The sequence below is a fragment of the Hippocampus zosterae genome, chromosome 21, assembly GCF_025434085.1.
Source record: "Hippocampus zosterae strain Florida chromosome 21, ASM2543408v3, whole genome shotgun sequence".
In the NCBI taxonomy this organism is placed as follows: domain Eukaryota; kingdom Metazoa; phylum Chordata; class Actinopteri; order Syngnathiformes; family Syngnathidae; genus Hippocampus; species Hippocampus zosterae.
Window position 1 is genome coordinate 8,305,912 of NC_067471.1, and position 14,301 is coordinate 8,320,212.

Sequence of the window (14,301 nt, forward strand, 5' to 3'; positions counted from 1 at the left end):
TGTGGAATGTCATTTTGTTTGCCCACGGAGAATGCACCTGCTTTATAAAATTATTCAACATGCTTTTTTCGTCCTTCAGAGTGATTTACAAAAACAGCAGATATTCCGTCGTTTAGACGATATGTAAAACGATGAAAAAAGGCTTGTTTAGCCAGTTGGGTGCGGTTATTTGCTTCATTACTCAATAGCTAGTGTATTTATATCGTCATAAAATAATGTTAAGGTTAAAAAGTGTCTATATTGACACTTCAATGATTCAATAGAAACTTATTGAGGACCTGCAAGTCTTTCAGGGCGGATGTGACGCCATAACAGACCTGTCTCTTGATAGCCTGAGTCTTTCAGAGTAAAGCTTCGGCAAAGCCACTGCTCTGTTATACACTGGTAAAACGCAACGAGCGTTGTGACTCGTCTTATTTTGGAATGGACAGCGATAATAACCGGATGCGTCATAAGACATTTTGGGGCAAGTGACGACGGTGTCAGTCAGTCGGTCGCTGATACGACCGCTTCTCCCCTAAAAAAGAGACAAACTCTTGAAAGCAGTACGACTGAGAAATTAACCAGCCAGCCGGACATAAAGTCATTGCTTTGAGGGAACCCGTAAGAGGTAAGAGGACAGCGATACGCGGATTTTCTTAGTTTTGACTTTTTCTTTAAACGCCAGTGGCTAATTTGCTAACAGCGAATAGAGTGGGGCACGGCTAATGAGACAGAAAGTTGAGTTGCGACACTTTCACAAAATTCCAATCTCTTATGCGAAAACGTCAGTCATAAAAATAATCCCCGGAAGTTGGATGACATTACGAGTGTTAAAACTTGACAGACATGACGTTGAATCAACCCGGGTGTTAGACAACGCAGTGTTCAATCAATGATAAAGTTATCAGTATTGGGTGAAACAAGTTGTGTGGAGTGATGAAGGGCGGGGCAGCTTCATCTCCTGCTCCATGTCCTGTTATTTACCCCCCCCCCCCGGCCCCCCATTTGTTTGACATTCACCGGACAAAACATTGGGAACACCTGTACAACAATAACAATGCAACGTCTGGAGGTCTTCCTTTTTACATTTGGGATCTTGTTAGCCTTGTGGTGTTGTTTTGCTTTATTCGAGCAGTAGTACAAGATCACTTCCCTTTTCCTGGTAAATATGAACAATAATTTAGTGAAAGTGCTCTGTGTTGGCGTCGAAAAGCTTAAAAAAGTGGACCCAAATCAGCTGAATCTAACGTGCCAAAAGGTCATTAAACGCATCACAGGAGATACTGGGGCTTCCCTCGGAAAGAAGGCCAGCCTGTTGGTCTCCCCCCGGCTGCCATGTCACACAGAGTTTCCGCCTTCATTCTCTTGCTCTTTGTAGTTCTGGCGAGTGCAGTGGAAAATGCTTGAACCTGCACGGAACAAATGGCTTTGTGTAGCAAAGGGGGGTTCGCTGCAAAGGGACGCCCACTAACCCAGGTCACAATCTTGCCCTGTCATGGAAACGTGCACTTTACGGTGTTTTGGGGATTTAGCAACATCTCCAAACCGATCAGCTCAGCTTTTTGTGCAACAAAAGACGGAAGTGGAAACAGCACTTCCTCTTAACTGTGCTGTGATAAAATTATTATTCTTGTTTACTTACGTAACTTGCCCTTCTGGATATTTGAGTTTAGGTTTTTTTTTTTTTTTGGTCATCCCCAGTGGCTGTTGTTTTGAGATCGACTTTCAATATTCACATCAAGTCTGATTGGGCCTCAACGGACCACTACTGAAGTGTTTTATTTTATTCTATTTTTTTTAATCGCCCGATAATATCAGACTCTCATATCAAACACCAACGTGGGAACTCATTCAGCGTTCCCAGGTGGATCTTGAGTCCTTAGTTGAGTCCTTAGTCCACCAAAATTCCATCAGGCTTATGACACCGGGCCTCGAGTGGCCGTCATTGTTTTGTTTGATTACGTCATGGCTAAGCTCCGCAATCCATGAAGTAGAATTCGGCCAGTTTTTGGACGCAAATTCAATTTAAGTGCCGCACTGATGGGATTTCACAACTGTGCAACCCCAGCCCGACCTTCGCCGTGGCGTTTTCTCACGCTGTTGAATTTTCCTCGCGAGGTTCTGGACTTCAGACCTTCGCTGAGTCAACAACCATATTTACACTCGCGGCTCAAGTCACGTTTGGTTCCTCTCGGCCATTGATGAGGTCTGATGTGGCCGCAGGAAGAGAGTAAGGCCTTAACAAACACTTTTCTTTGTGTGTTTGAATCTATGTGTGTTGAGTGTGTGTGTGTGTGTTGACGAGGTGTTCGTGTAGCCACAATAACACCCACTGTGCAGGCTGGCCAGCGCACCACGGGTCACTGACCAGCCAGCACCACACACACACACACACACACGCATCCTCTCCGGAAAGACGGTCAGCTCCCACGTGTGTGTCAAATCACAGATTTCTATTGCAGACTTTTTGTCCCAAGTTGTTATCAACACTGTGGATTAAGCGGAAAATTGGAAAAAAAAAACGTCTTGGATGTGAGCAGGGCAGCTGCAGTGAGGATGAACGAGTGCATGTGAGGAATAAAGAGAGGCTTTGGACACCAGGAGAGAAGGGGGGTCGGGGGGTGGGGGTGCAAACAGAGACAAGTCTGTGGTTTGAAGCAAGCGCAAGCGTTCCCGCGCGCATTTTAAAGAGTAATACAGCCCGGTTCACTTTTTGCTACAAGTTGGTTTGAAAAAAAAAAAAACAAAAACAACAACAATGTTCTCCTGTGTATGTCCAGGCTACTTGTGCGGCAGCCATGTCGGGCTCCTACGACGACTCCATGATCGACGTGTCCAGCGACAGCTTCTGGGAGGTGAGGAAGCACCACCCCCCCCCCCCCCCCACCCCCCAGACGGGATAGACTGGCCCGCACTTGAATGTGAAAGACGGCACCCAGCTGAGATTTTCCCGCCGTTTTCAGGTGGGCAACTACAAGCGCACGGTGAAGCGCGTGGACGACGGCAACCGGCTCTGCAACGACCTCATGAGCTGCATCCACGAGCGGGCGCGCATCGAGAAGTCGTACGCGCAGCAGCTGACCGAGTGGGGCAAGCGCTGGAGGCAGCTCATAGAAAAAGGTCTGTTGGTCATTGCGGGGGGGGTGGGGGGGTGGGGGGGGGGTTCAACTGAAGTCAAAAGAAAATAAAAAGCTTTCCCTTCCGCGCCAGGCCCCCAGTACGGCATGCTGGAGCGGGCGTGGTCATCGCTGTGCACGGAGGCGGAGAAGGTGAGCGAGCTGCACATGGAGGTGAAGGCGGCGCTGATGGCCGAAGACTACGAGAAGCTGAAGAACTGGCAGCGCGACGCCTATCACAAGCAGATGATCGGCGGCTTCAAGGAGACCAAGGAGGCCGACGACGGCTTCCGCAAGGCGCAGAAGCCCTGGGCCAAGAAGCTCAAAGAGGTACGCCCCGTTTCCTGTTGCGCGCGTGTGATGTCACAAGGGAGGGGGCGGGGACATCCTGGCCCTGCTTTGAACGTTCCGAGATTTGTCGCAATGGAGATTTGTCGAGGCCCCAGTGGCAGAACTCTGGGAGGAAATGAGGCTTATTAACAGCGCTGGTGAAGGACAGACCGGCACTGGGGAGCTGAAGGCTGTTTCCAAAATTTGATTCGGATTTCCATAACCCATCAAATCCATTTCCCAGGTGGAGACCATGAAGAAGTTGTACCATTCCGCCTGCAAGGAGGAGAAGCTGGCGGCCAGCCGGGAGACCAACAGCAAGCTGGAGAGCAACAACAATCCCGAAGCGCAGAAGAAGCTCCAGGAGAAGGTGGAGAAGTGCCAGCAGGAGGCGCACAAGGTACCCCAGCCACCCCCCCGACCCCACTCCAAGCTCTCCTTCCATAAACGGGCCACTTGCTCCTTCTCCAGACCAAGGAACGCTACGAAAAGTCCCTGGAGGAGCTGGACAAGTTGACGCCTCAGTACATGGAGAACATGGAGCAGGTGTTTGAGCAGTGGCAGCAGTTTGAGGACAAGCGCATTCGCTTTTTCAAGGACCTCCTCCTGGAAGTCAAGCAGCACTTGGACCTCTCCACCAATCACAAGTCAGCTCTCCGCGCGGCCGCACTCCATTTTTTTTGCTCCCCCTGTCCCCCAGAAAAAAAAAACCTAACAAACATGCTTCTAAATAGGTTCCAGACCATCTACCACACGCTGGAAGACACGATCAACGCCACGGACGCAGAGGAGGACCTGAAATGGTTCCGGTCCAATCACGGCCCCGGCATGCCAATGAACTGGCCTCAATTTGAGGTAACACGCTGTTGTTGAATTCGGATATTTGGCCGCAGGGGGAAGCAAAGACCTCGATGGTCCAGGAATTTACAGGATTAGCCAGATGGAGGATGCAAATCCAGGTCCAGAAAGTCCAAAACCTCCAACGCAGTCTGGCTCTGGTCACAGGTGGTTTCTCCATCTGGATTTGCGTCTTCTGCTTTTCACTTAGTTCACATTAATCCTGTTGTGCGCCTGCCTTCCCTCTCCTCCAGAACTTGGACTGGTCCCACGTTCGCTCCTCTAAGAGAAGGTCCATTGTAGTGAGTGCCGCGTGGGATGACCGGTCTTGGTGTCGTGGGCGGCCACGAAAAAAAAAATGGGGGGGCGGGGAGGAGGGCGTTTGATTCGTGTGCATGGTGAGGTGTTGGGAGTACACGATCAGCAGTCGTCTGGGTTTTTGTCGCGTCTACTGCCGTGGCGCTGATGCGGAAAATTTGCCGGGACGGCGGCAGCGTGAAAGGGTCTCCAGACTCCCGAGTTGGTGGCGGGAAGATTCCTTTATTTTATTTTTTTCCCTCGCTTTCAGCAGGTGAAGGAAATGTACAATAATATGGAGACTACTTGGAGTTTGCGTTTGTGCTCATCCAAAGAAAATATGCTGCCCCCTATTGGTTTGGAGTACACTGCGCTAGCTTGTTCTCATCATTGCACTTCATGAGCACGTTATTTTGAGAAGTCGACCTGCAGAAAGATCCTCCAGCACAAGACGTTTAGCCGTGTTTCTGCGTCACAGGACTGGTCCATAGACCTAAACCGGAGCCTCAGCAGGCGGGGGACGAAGAAGCCCTCCGAAGGCGTCACACTGACGGGTATCAGTCAAACCGGAGCCGACCAGCCGGTCCAGCCGCTCAAGACCAACAACAGCAGGTACATGATGCAACATTTTTTTTTTTTTCCTAATGGCTGTTCCCTGTACACTACCGCCCCCCCCCCCCCGCGCGCCGCGTGAGCTTATCTCTGAACCATACATGGCGACATCCTGTGCAGGAATGCGTACAAACGGTTACGTAAGACGCGCTCCTCGGGGGTGCGACGCGGCGCTTGTTCAGCTGTTTCCCCAGCGACTGGAAACACTCGCCGTCGCAGTTTGTTGGGAAAGACGTCTTTCGGTGCATAGTTGAACGCGCGCCAATGCGCGGACATGTCGCTGTGGCGCGCTGCGCGACGATAAGACGGGCGGAATGTTCAATTTAAACACCTGCACGAGAAAAAAAACCGAACTCGGCTCGTGCTCAAGTGTCGGATTTCCTAAGCGCGCGAGAGGAGTTAACGTGAGGAATGTGCCAGCCACGGGAAGCAATGAAACATTTGCCCTCTAGATTTCGTTTGTATCCGAGAAGAAGACACGACTAGTCGGCTTTGTTGACTGCAACAAGAGCAAAGTTACATTTTTGGAGGAGCCGTGTTGATGGGATAACTTGGCAGGATTCACTCGAGTGCGCCTGCACAAAGACGACTGTTGTGGTTGTAGTTACATGCCGGTCGGTGTCCTCGCTTTTCCACATTTGAGCCCGTTTATTTCCATTCCTTCATGACAGATAAACGACAACGTGAAAAATATTGCAGGGTTCATTCGCAGATGGCAGAAATGCCTTTTTGTTTTTTTTTAATGATTGCTACACTTGAAGTGCACCACTGACACCTACAGGACGAAAGTAGAACTGTGACTTGCAATTTTCGTTACGCCACCAAACAAAATTTCTTCGGACAGCTTTAAAGCCATACACACTCAAAAGTGATCACAATCATCGGCACCTTAGTTCTCATTTTATTTCATGGTCCCGGGCAGCACAACGCCAAAGAGTTGCAGTTAATTCTGAAGAGTAGTAGTAGTAGTGTTCAGCTTGCTTGGATAGTGGCGGAAAGGATGAGGCGGCTTCCCCGCACCCGGTCAGGCGATGCTGGGTTGCAATTGGACGTCCATTTTGGGGGGCTTTCTGCAATGGTCAGTGAGTCACGGGGGTAAGGCGAGAGCTTTCCCAGTGGAAAACAGTCATCATCGCATGCGCATGTGTGTGTGTGTGTGTGCATGTGTGGGTGTGTGTGTGTGTGTGTTCATTTCTTTGTCAAGCAGAAAGGGTGGTCCTCGCTTTGTAGGCCTTTTTACTCGGTCCTCACTGTGCCACAAGTGCAGGAATGTGTGTGTGTGTGGCTTGCTCAGCATCCACTCTCTCACTGTGTCCCGCACCATTAGCCCGAGTGTGCCTGCGAAAGCGGCGCCGGCGGGCTCCAACCCGTTTGACGAGGACGACGACGACGAAGACGAAGAGGAGCAGGAAGTGCAGGTGGAGGTGGTGGAGGAGACGCCGCCCGCACTCAACCACATCAGTGGCGAAAAGGAGGAAGTGAAAATGTCGGTGGATGCACCTGCACTTTTATTTTTGTGGGGGGGTCAAGGGACTCTGCTGGCTCCTTCCGTCTTTGCATCCTTTCGCAGGTGGCGCTGTGCACAGTAACCCACTATGCCGCACAACAACACGGCCCGGTTACGTCTGTGTGTGTGTTTGTGTGTGTGTGTCATTGGTTCCTAACAGGCCTGGCAGAACGTTACAGTGCCGCTATTGTCTCTTAGGCTACGTTCAGACTACAGGTCGTAAACCAAATGCGCCCTCGCAGTGACCCGCATGCGCAGAAGACGATATGATGTCATGTTTACAGAGGTTCATTTCCTGTCTAGGAGAAATTTTTTGGGGGGAAATGAGGTGAGGCTTTTTGAACCCCTCATTTGATGCGCCGGACGCTCATATTGCCCCCCAAAAAATCGGATATAGTGTAAATCAGACTAAGGATGACATACTGGCCGGATTTGGGGAAAAAAAGAGCTTTTCAGAGTGTCATGAAAAAAATTAGATCCGGTCATGTATGAGCAAAGAAATGGGTCGCATTTGCCTGCAGGATGAACGTTGCCTTAGCTTACGGTCAGATCTGACACTGCGGCGGCCATTTTGTGTTATTGCAGGAATAAGTGGTCAAAATGAGACTCCAAAGCGTGGGATGGTCAATTTAAAACTCATGATTAAAAAATAGAAATAAAATGGCTTTCACCTATTTTCGCACCTGGAAACAGATCTGACCGTAAACAATTCCTTGTTTTTGATTTATTGACTCGCTGTTTTGTTTCGAATGTTGGCGGGCGTATCCGGTGGCGGTTGCCCAAAAGTTTCCGCCGGCTCCAATCACACCGCCACTTTTGTGATCTGCTTGCGCCTTTGTTTCCACCTGCCTGATTTGTCTCGTCGTCCGACACTTTTGTCACTTTGCTCCGTGTCGAGCATGGATGATTTCCTCTTGCAAAAGCAGCACAGTGGATACATGGGGGGATTCACCACGATGGCTTAATGCCATCACATCTTTTTTTGTCTAAACGGCGATCTTCCATATCGTGTGCCCAGCGTCAGCAGCATGGAGAGGACCCCGGACTGGTCGGACGAGGACACGAACGCCAACCCCTTCGCTGCAAATGGCGACGGCAACCCGTTTGAGGATGAGCCGGCCTCGCCGGTGGTGTCGGTGCCCGTCCGGGCGCTGTACGACTACGAGGGTCAAGAACAGGACGAGCTGACCTTCAAAGCGGGTACGTGGGAACAACTGTCTGTCGACTCCAAAATACCCAACTTGATCTGGTCTTTGTTCCTCCAAGGCGACGAGTTGACCAAAATCGGCGAGGAGGACGACCAGGGCTGGTGTAAAGGTCGACTCAAGGACGGCCAGGTCGGCCTCTATCCCGCCAACTACGTGGAGGACATTTAGTGATGACCGCAAGTGAGTAAAAGAGGCTCAAGGCGGCTTTCTCGCAAATGTGTACCGTGTCTTTGTTAGAGAACAAGAGAAGGACTCGCCCAAATGACCTCGTTAGGCCTTCGCAAGATGGAGCATCACGTCATTTTGGCATTAAAAGACACTTTTTGACACTGTTACAAATAATTGCTCACGCTCATCAAGTTAAACGCAGTTAACACTGGGCCTGATGAAATGTGTCATTACACACGCAATGGACTTTGGTAATAAAGGGAGATAAGGGGAGGGAGGGGGGCGCAGTTCACGCGACTTGAGTTTTGTCCAGTGGCGCCCTCGTGTGGTTCACTTCGGGGTGGCGGTTTCCTTTGGCACTGCACTTGAATGTAAACTCGCTGATTGTATTTTTGTTTATGACCTGTCCACCAAGTCTTTGCTGTTGTTGTACATTTAACCACTGACCTAATTACATACAATCCTCTCTACTTTTGATTCTATGATAGATTGTATTCTTCTTCTGCTTCTTGTTATTGTTATTTTTGCTACTTTATTCAACACTGAATAATCCGACAAGGCTTGAAGCGCCACATCAGTTCCAAGAATGGAAGATATTTTTTTGTTTGTTTGATTTTAAGGCCATACAACCGCAGCGAAACATGGTATTGTATAGGCGCATGTTAATGACACAAATTAAGCTTTGGAATGGTCGGAAGTTGATAATTATTAATTTATGATACTCTGCAGTCCTTTTTGTTCTCTTTCAATGCTCTGATTAAGAATCAGTTTGTCCAAAAATGGAATGTTTTGTGTTGTTTTCCCTTCTTACCCGTGTGTTTATTTTTTTCCCTTTTTGACATGGGGCCAAATTCAAACAATTAGTAGGCTACTACGTGAATCATTACTGATATGATACCTAATTTCAAAACCTTTTACAGATATGTTTTTAATATTATTATTATTATTATTATCTGTTATGATGACAACTTTGTCTTTGGGAGACATTCTTTATTTGCTTTGTGTATCCATGATTTTGTGAAAAAAAACAACAACAAAAAAAGCTAACCCTGATGCCTTCAAATGCAGCAACGATGAATTCCAAGTTTTGCCAAGTTTTTAGGGCACACACTTTGTCATTTGCACAGTTCATGTTTGTAAATGTTGTCCGACACGATATAATAAATGAATTTATTGCAGTACTGAGTTGACTTTTATACATTTTTGCGTGATTCTTAAACACATTTTTAATTCAAGTGACTGTTTAACTCTTTTAAATGAAGTATTAATAAAGCGTAACTGATGAATCTCAAGTTAGCTTTACAAACTCCATTACCCATAAAGCATTGCAAAACAACACAGCCACGTGTCATTTTCAACCAATCACAGGCGACCTAGGTTGTTTTTCCCCCCTCCTAAAATGTACGTGTCACTTCGGATAGAATTCAACATAATCACGTTTCCAATTAATTTCTCGCAGTCTTGTGACCTCACACGCGTGTAAAGAATCATGGCGGAACCCAGCAAGCAAGACATTTGTGCCATTTTCAAGCGGCTTCGCTCCATTCCCACGAATAAGGTAAGACTTCCTGCCTCGTAACAAGGAAGTTAACGCCTGACACGTCGCAGTTCGAGAATCGCCACGGCTAACATCAAAGTTAGCAAGACGTGACAAAATAACTAGCCTGCGATTATGTTTGTTTTTCTTCGATATATCTACTGAGAATTTGCACTTCAAACTAACTTTGTTAGGAGTAATTAGTTAGCAGCTGTGCTCTGTGGTTGAAAGTCGAACTTCGTTAGCTTATATGTTGACAGCTGATTATCGTTTTTATTTGTGTGTCGTTCTCAAGGTTCCCAACACAAAAAAACAAACAACATTTTTTTTTGTTGTACGTTTGCTTACTGGTCGTTTCGAATGTGTGTGATCAAATGTGAGCAACAGCTGTCACCTCTTAGCTTAGCGTTTACTCGTGTTGATGTGCTGTATCAAAAGTCCATTTCAATTCGGTACTTTCAAGACATTGTGTTTTCATTTCCAGGCATGTTTTGACTGCTCGGCTAAAAATCCCAGTTGGGCCAGCATCACCTACGGCGTGTTCCTGTGTATAGACTGTTCGGGAACACACAGGTCTCTGGGGGTGCACTTGTCCTTCATCAGGTAAGTACGAGTCGGTGTACTGCACAGCGTTGTACACAAATAGCTTTGTACTTTCCAATGGCTGCCTTCTTATAATGTTGTCATTTGTTATGGTTTGAATCAAGACGTTCCAGTTGAACTTCTAAATTCTAATAGTTTCAGTCAAGGGTCACCGACTGTTATTTGAGTTTATTTTCCTCAAGAGGTTTAAGATGACCAATGCTGGTCCTCCTCCTGCTGACATCCGTTTTCTCTTTTTTTGTACCAACAGGTCCACGGAGCTGGATTTTAACTGGACATGGTACCAGCTGAGATGCATGCAAGTGGGCGGCAACGCCAGCGCGGTGAGCAGAGGCACGCACCAAGGCGGGGCCCAAAAACGGCGCCGTACTGATATCACTTCCTGTCTAGGTGTCGTTCTTCAACCAGCACGGCAGCACGGCCAGCGCCGCCAACGTGAAATACAACAGCCGGGCCGCTCAGCTGTACAGAGAGAAGGTCAAGACGCAAGCCACGTACGCCACCAGAACCCATGGCACCGAGGTAACAATAATTTTGTCTGTCAAGCGATACCGCCATGTCGTCATCTCGTGATTGGCACATTCCGTCTTCGCAGCTTTGGTTGGACAGTCAGGGTGCTGCGTCGTGCGCGTCGCCGGAGGAGAAGCACGTTGATTTCTTCAGCCTCCATTCACAGGTAGCACGACCTGAACCATTGTCGCGGTGTTTAGAATCAAAGCAACACTTCGCTAAGTGGTTATGTGCTCGGTGAGCAGGAAGTTCCGGAAGATATGGCCAAGATGAGCCTCAGCTGTGTGGCCTCGGAGACGCAAGGCAAAGAGGAAGACGGTACGGCAGATTTGTCTCATGATGGATGTGATTATGTGTATGTCTGTGTATGCGTGTCGTGACTTTGCGTTTAACTGTCAGGCGACGCGGAGGACGGCCCGAGTGTTGACATGCTGAGTGCTTCCCCGAAGGCCAATCCAGGTTTGTGCGACCGTCAACTCTGGACTCAGATTACTAATTGCAAATCATTTTTTCCCCCCGATTTATTAATGGTTACATAATCGACTAGGAAAATATTTGGTCTAGCTCCAGCTGTACGTCACTGCATGATGCAACATTGTCCTGTTCTTCCAGAACCGTTGTCCCTTCTCAAGAAGAAGCCCGGCGCCACCAAGAAATCGGTACATCCGCAGACGGCTCCCGTGTCTTTTATTGCCTGACTTTTTGTGACGCATGTTTGCGCGTTTCGTGCCGGCAGATGGCCGCCAAGAAAGGCGGCCTGGGCGCTCATAAGGTAAGCGGTCACAGCTTCAACGAGTTGGAGAAGAAAGCGCAAGCTGCAGACAAGCTCCGAGAGAAGGGAGAGGACGGCAAGCAGAACAACGCGAAAACCGCGGAGTCCATGTGAGGATACTCTTGGGATTGTGTGCCTAATGTTGTGTCGGGTGTCAGTGTTTAATATATCCAATGATGCGCCCGTCGGCAGTGCTCCGTCCATGCGTCTGGCCTACCAAGATCTGGAGCAGCAGAGGAAAAAGGACGAGCAGAAGCTGAAGAATCTGGACGGGAAGAAGCGCGAGCAAGCGGAGAGACTGGGAATGGGGCTCAGCGTCAGGAGGTGCGCGAGAGCGGCGGCGTCCGACTCTGCATGTAGCGCTTTGAACGCTAGCAATGGTTGTTTTTCAAGGGCTCTGTAAATAATAGTTCAGTTGACTTGTTTCTTTTGCCCCCTAGTGGAGTGTCTCACTCGGTGACGTCCGACATGCACATCATCCAGCAGGAACGCCCCCTGGCGGCCAGGACTGGCAAATTGACGCGTTTCGGGGAAGACGACGACGGCGGCGGCGGCAACGACGACGATGACGAGGGAAGCTTCAGCACCGGGTAGGATAAGAATAAAAGTGTTTGTGTTTCATATTTTACACGCCAACACTTTTTTAAAAACCGTTTCAGGATCCTGTCCCGTTACGACCAAAACGACTCTTCTGACCTTTTCTCCTCCAGATGGAGCAAGAAAGCCGAACCGGACTTCTTCTTGACGTCCGCCATCACCTCGCTAGATGACAGGTGAGGACATTCAGACTCCGTTTACCATCTGTCGTGATGATCGAGCGTGAAGACAAATTCTGCTTCTAGGCCCGCCCCACGCAGAAAATCAGACATGGCACCCGTCGTCGACACGGGAGAAGCTCGCAAGAAGTTCGGCCAGGACGTCAAAGCCATCTCTTCGGATATGTACTTTGGAAAGCAAGACGGCACAGAGGTACACGTTTTTCGTCAGCCAAAATGACTCGCTTCAGGCCCTCTGATTGGCTAAAATGGCTTTAGAATTGGGTAGTAGCGCCATCTATTGCTTTGGCATGCAAATGACACCCTGTGATTTATTAGTGTGTTTTACGGTTGGCTAAAATAGCCTCGGGGTTGTTGATTTGGCAGACCTTTTTCGGTTAAAAAAAATTGAGCTCGTTGTTGGCAGTACGAAGCCAGATCACGGCTGGAGAGACTTGCGGGGAGTTCTGCCATAAGTTCCGCCGACTTGTTTGACGATCAGAAGAAGCAGGCCGGTAAGTGTTCTTGGCCTCGTTTGTGATGACATGCGCGCCGTAATCACGCGAGTTGTGGCGTTTTGGCTTTTTCCTGTTGCAGCCAGCTCGTACCGCCTGACCAACGTGCTGCCAAGCGCTCCCGACATGTCTCAGCTGAAAATGGGAGTGCGCAGCGTCGCCGGAAAGCTCTCGGTCATGGCCAGCGGCGTCGTCACCACTATCCAGGTCCTCACTCGTCATCGCCAAATGCATTTTTCCTCTTCCTTAAATGTCACATTAAATGTTTTTGTGAGCTTTTTTTTCTGTTCTTTTTTTTTTAGGACCACTACAACAACTGAAGGATGAATCACTGCGATAAACTTGTCACAACATGATGGGAAGTAGACACAAAAAGTCCAAGGTGACATCTTTTTTGTACATAGAGCGGCACTTTGGACACAACGTTCACATCAACAAAAGAGGCTTTACAAAGACAGTAGCGTTATTTTTTTAGCTTTGTAAAGGCGGACGTTTGTGAATAAGTTCCACTTTGGTTTGTAGCTAGATTAGCAACATATGGAGCCAATGTTATGAAGGTTCTGGGTAAAAAAAAAAAGAAAGTGTCCTTTTGTTGCCCAAAGTGCTCTTAAGCATATTGTGTGGCCTTGTCAGTTCATCTCAAGCTTGTTCTAATAGCTCTTTATGAATGATGAACACATCAGTCTTGAAATGTGCCGCTTTGCTTGGCTGCAAATGCAAAAATATCAAATGGATACAAGAAGTATCTTTTTTTTTTTTTTTACCCAAAAATGCACAAAAAAAAAAGATTTAAAAGCTATGAAGTGTGCTTATTGCTTGACTGGAACTGCTGCAGTTTTGCACTATAAAGTGAGATGTGTTTTTTTTCTTTGAATAATTAGACAATTTAAATACAGTTTTTCAAGATTTGCTGTTGATTTTGTGTTTGCTTTGAGTCCATTTTTGTCACTTTAAGACATCGCATATCTTTAATTTGGGCGTGTATCTAGGCAGACTGCGCCACTCTTGTTGTTTTCGTTTATGTATTCGAGCTAGAGATATTATTTTCTTGACACACGAGACCTTAATGTGCTGCAAAAGGTGTTCATGCTAGGAGTCGTATCTACAAAATACTTGTGTACTGTATGTCATTCGAAAATGCCATCCATCAGTTATCTGACTAGAATGCTTTACTGTGGAGAAATATAGTTACCTTTTTTTTTTGCGTTTGACCAAAATTTGCAGCTTTTGCTTGAATGTACTTTAAAGTTTGCCAACTGACGTTAATGAGAAGTGTATCAGATTATCAATACCGGAATAGCTGATACATGAAGTGCTGTAAAAAAGTAAGTAAAGTAAAAAAGTGCGAATATAATTACATACACAACCTACTGGCAATCACATTGTTGACGAATGTTTTTGGCAACATATAAAATAAAAAATGTTTGCATTTAAACTCGAACTGTAATTGTTCATTTATTTTAATTCGTGAATGATTGCTTTTTTTGCTAGGAATTTAGTATGAAAAGCCCATTTATTCTGGCAACCGCTTACGTGGCCCAGTGACGCGTTC

General features: G+C 47.6%; 2 protein-coding genes across 8 annotated transcripts; both read left to right on the forward strand.

Moving 5' to 3' along the window:
- Window positions 1-441: 441 nt before the first annotated feature.
- On the forward strand, window positions 442-9,238 carry pacsin2 (protein kinase C and casein kinase substrate in neurons 2). 6 transcript variants are annotated; one of them, XM_052056059.1, is made up of 12 exons: window positions 442-610; window positions 2,763-2,837; window positions 2,946-3,102; window positions 3,193-3,428; window positions 3,673-3,828; window positions 3,900-4,075; window positions 4,163-4,283; window positions 4,520-4,567; window positions 5,041-5,174; window positions 6,469-6,660; window positions 7,700-7,881; window positions 7,948-9,238. In XM_052056059.1, exons 2-12 carry the CDS (start codon window positions 2,781-2,783, stop codon window positions 8,055-8,057), a joined length of 1,569 nt encoding a protein of 522 aa, XP_051912019.1. In that variant the 5' UTR covers window positions 442-610; window positions 2,763-2,780; the 3' UTR covers window positions 8,058-9,238. The 6 variants fall into 6 exon arrangements, with proteins under 6 accessions (XP_051912019.1, XP_051912020.1, XP_051912023.1 ...); XM_052056060.1 differs by having other exon boundaries at window positions 6,502-6,660; XM_052056063.1 differs by lacking the exon at window positions 6,469-6,660.
- Window positions 9,239-9,415: 177 nt separating this feature from the next.
- On the forward strand, window positions 9,416-13,350 carry arfgap3 (ADP-ribosylation factor GTPase activating protein 3). 2 transcript variants are annotated; one of them, XM_052055893.1, is made up of 16 exons: window positions 9,416-9,615; window positions 10,079-10,197; window positions 10,448-10,520; window positions 10,588-10,719; window positions 10,793-10,873; window positions 10,953-11,025; window positions 11,107-11,166; window positions 11,320-11,366; window positions 11,444-11,589; window positions 11,672-11,803; window positions 11,920-12,069; window positions 12,139-12,252; window positions 12,322-12,448; window positions 12,662-12,749; window positions 12,832-12,956; window positions 13,052-13,350. In XM_052055893.1, the coding sequence occupies exons 1-16, from the start codon at window positions 9,547-9,549 to the stop codon at window positions 13,067-13,069; spliced, it is 1,554 nt and encodes a 517-aa protein (XP_051911853.1). In that variant the 5' UTR covers window positions 9,416-9,546; the 3' UTR covers window positions 13,070-13,350. The 2 variants fall into 2 exon arrangements, with proteins under 2 accessions (XP_051911853.1, XP_051911854.1); XM_052055894.1 differs by having other exon boundaries at window positions 12,190-12,252.
- Window positions 13,351-14,301: the final 951 nt, after the last annotated feature.

Excerpts from the sequence above, each read along its gene's own strand:
- arfgap3 (XM_052055893.1), top strand. The coding sequence starts at position 9,547 with ATGGCGGAACCCAGCAAGCAAGACATTTGTGCCATTTTCAAGCGGCTT. Across the intron at positions 11,026-11,106 it reads GCAAGGCAAAGAGGAAGACG|GCGACGCGGAGGACGGCCCG; the intron begins GTACGGCAGATT and ends TTTAACTGTCAG. Across the intron at positions 12,253-12,321 it reads ATCACCTCGCTAGATGACAG|GCCCGCCCCACGCAGAAAAT; the intron begins GTGAGGACATTC and ends TTCTGCTTCTAG.
- pacsin2 (XM_052056059.1), top strand. The coding sequence starts at position 2,781 with ATGTCGGGCTCCTACGACGACTCCATGATCGACGTGTCCAGCGACAGC. Across the intron at positions 3,429-3,672 it reads GGGCCAAGAAGCTCAAAGAG|GTGGAGACCATGAAGAAGTT; the intron begins GTACGCCCCGTT and ends TCCATTTCCCAG. Across the intron at positions 4,076-4,162 it reads GACCTCTCCACCAATCACAA|GTTCCAGACCATCTACCACA; the intron begins GTCAGCTCTCCG and ends GCTTCTAAATAG.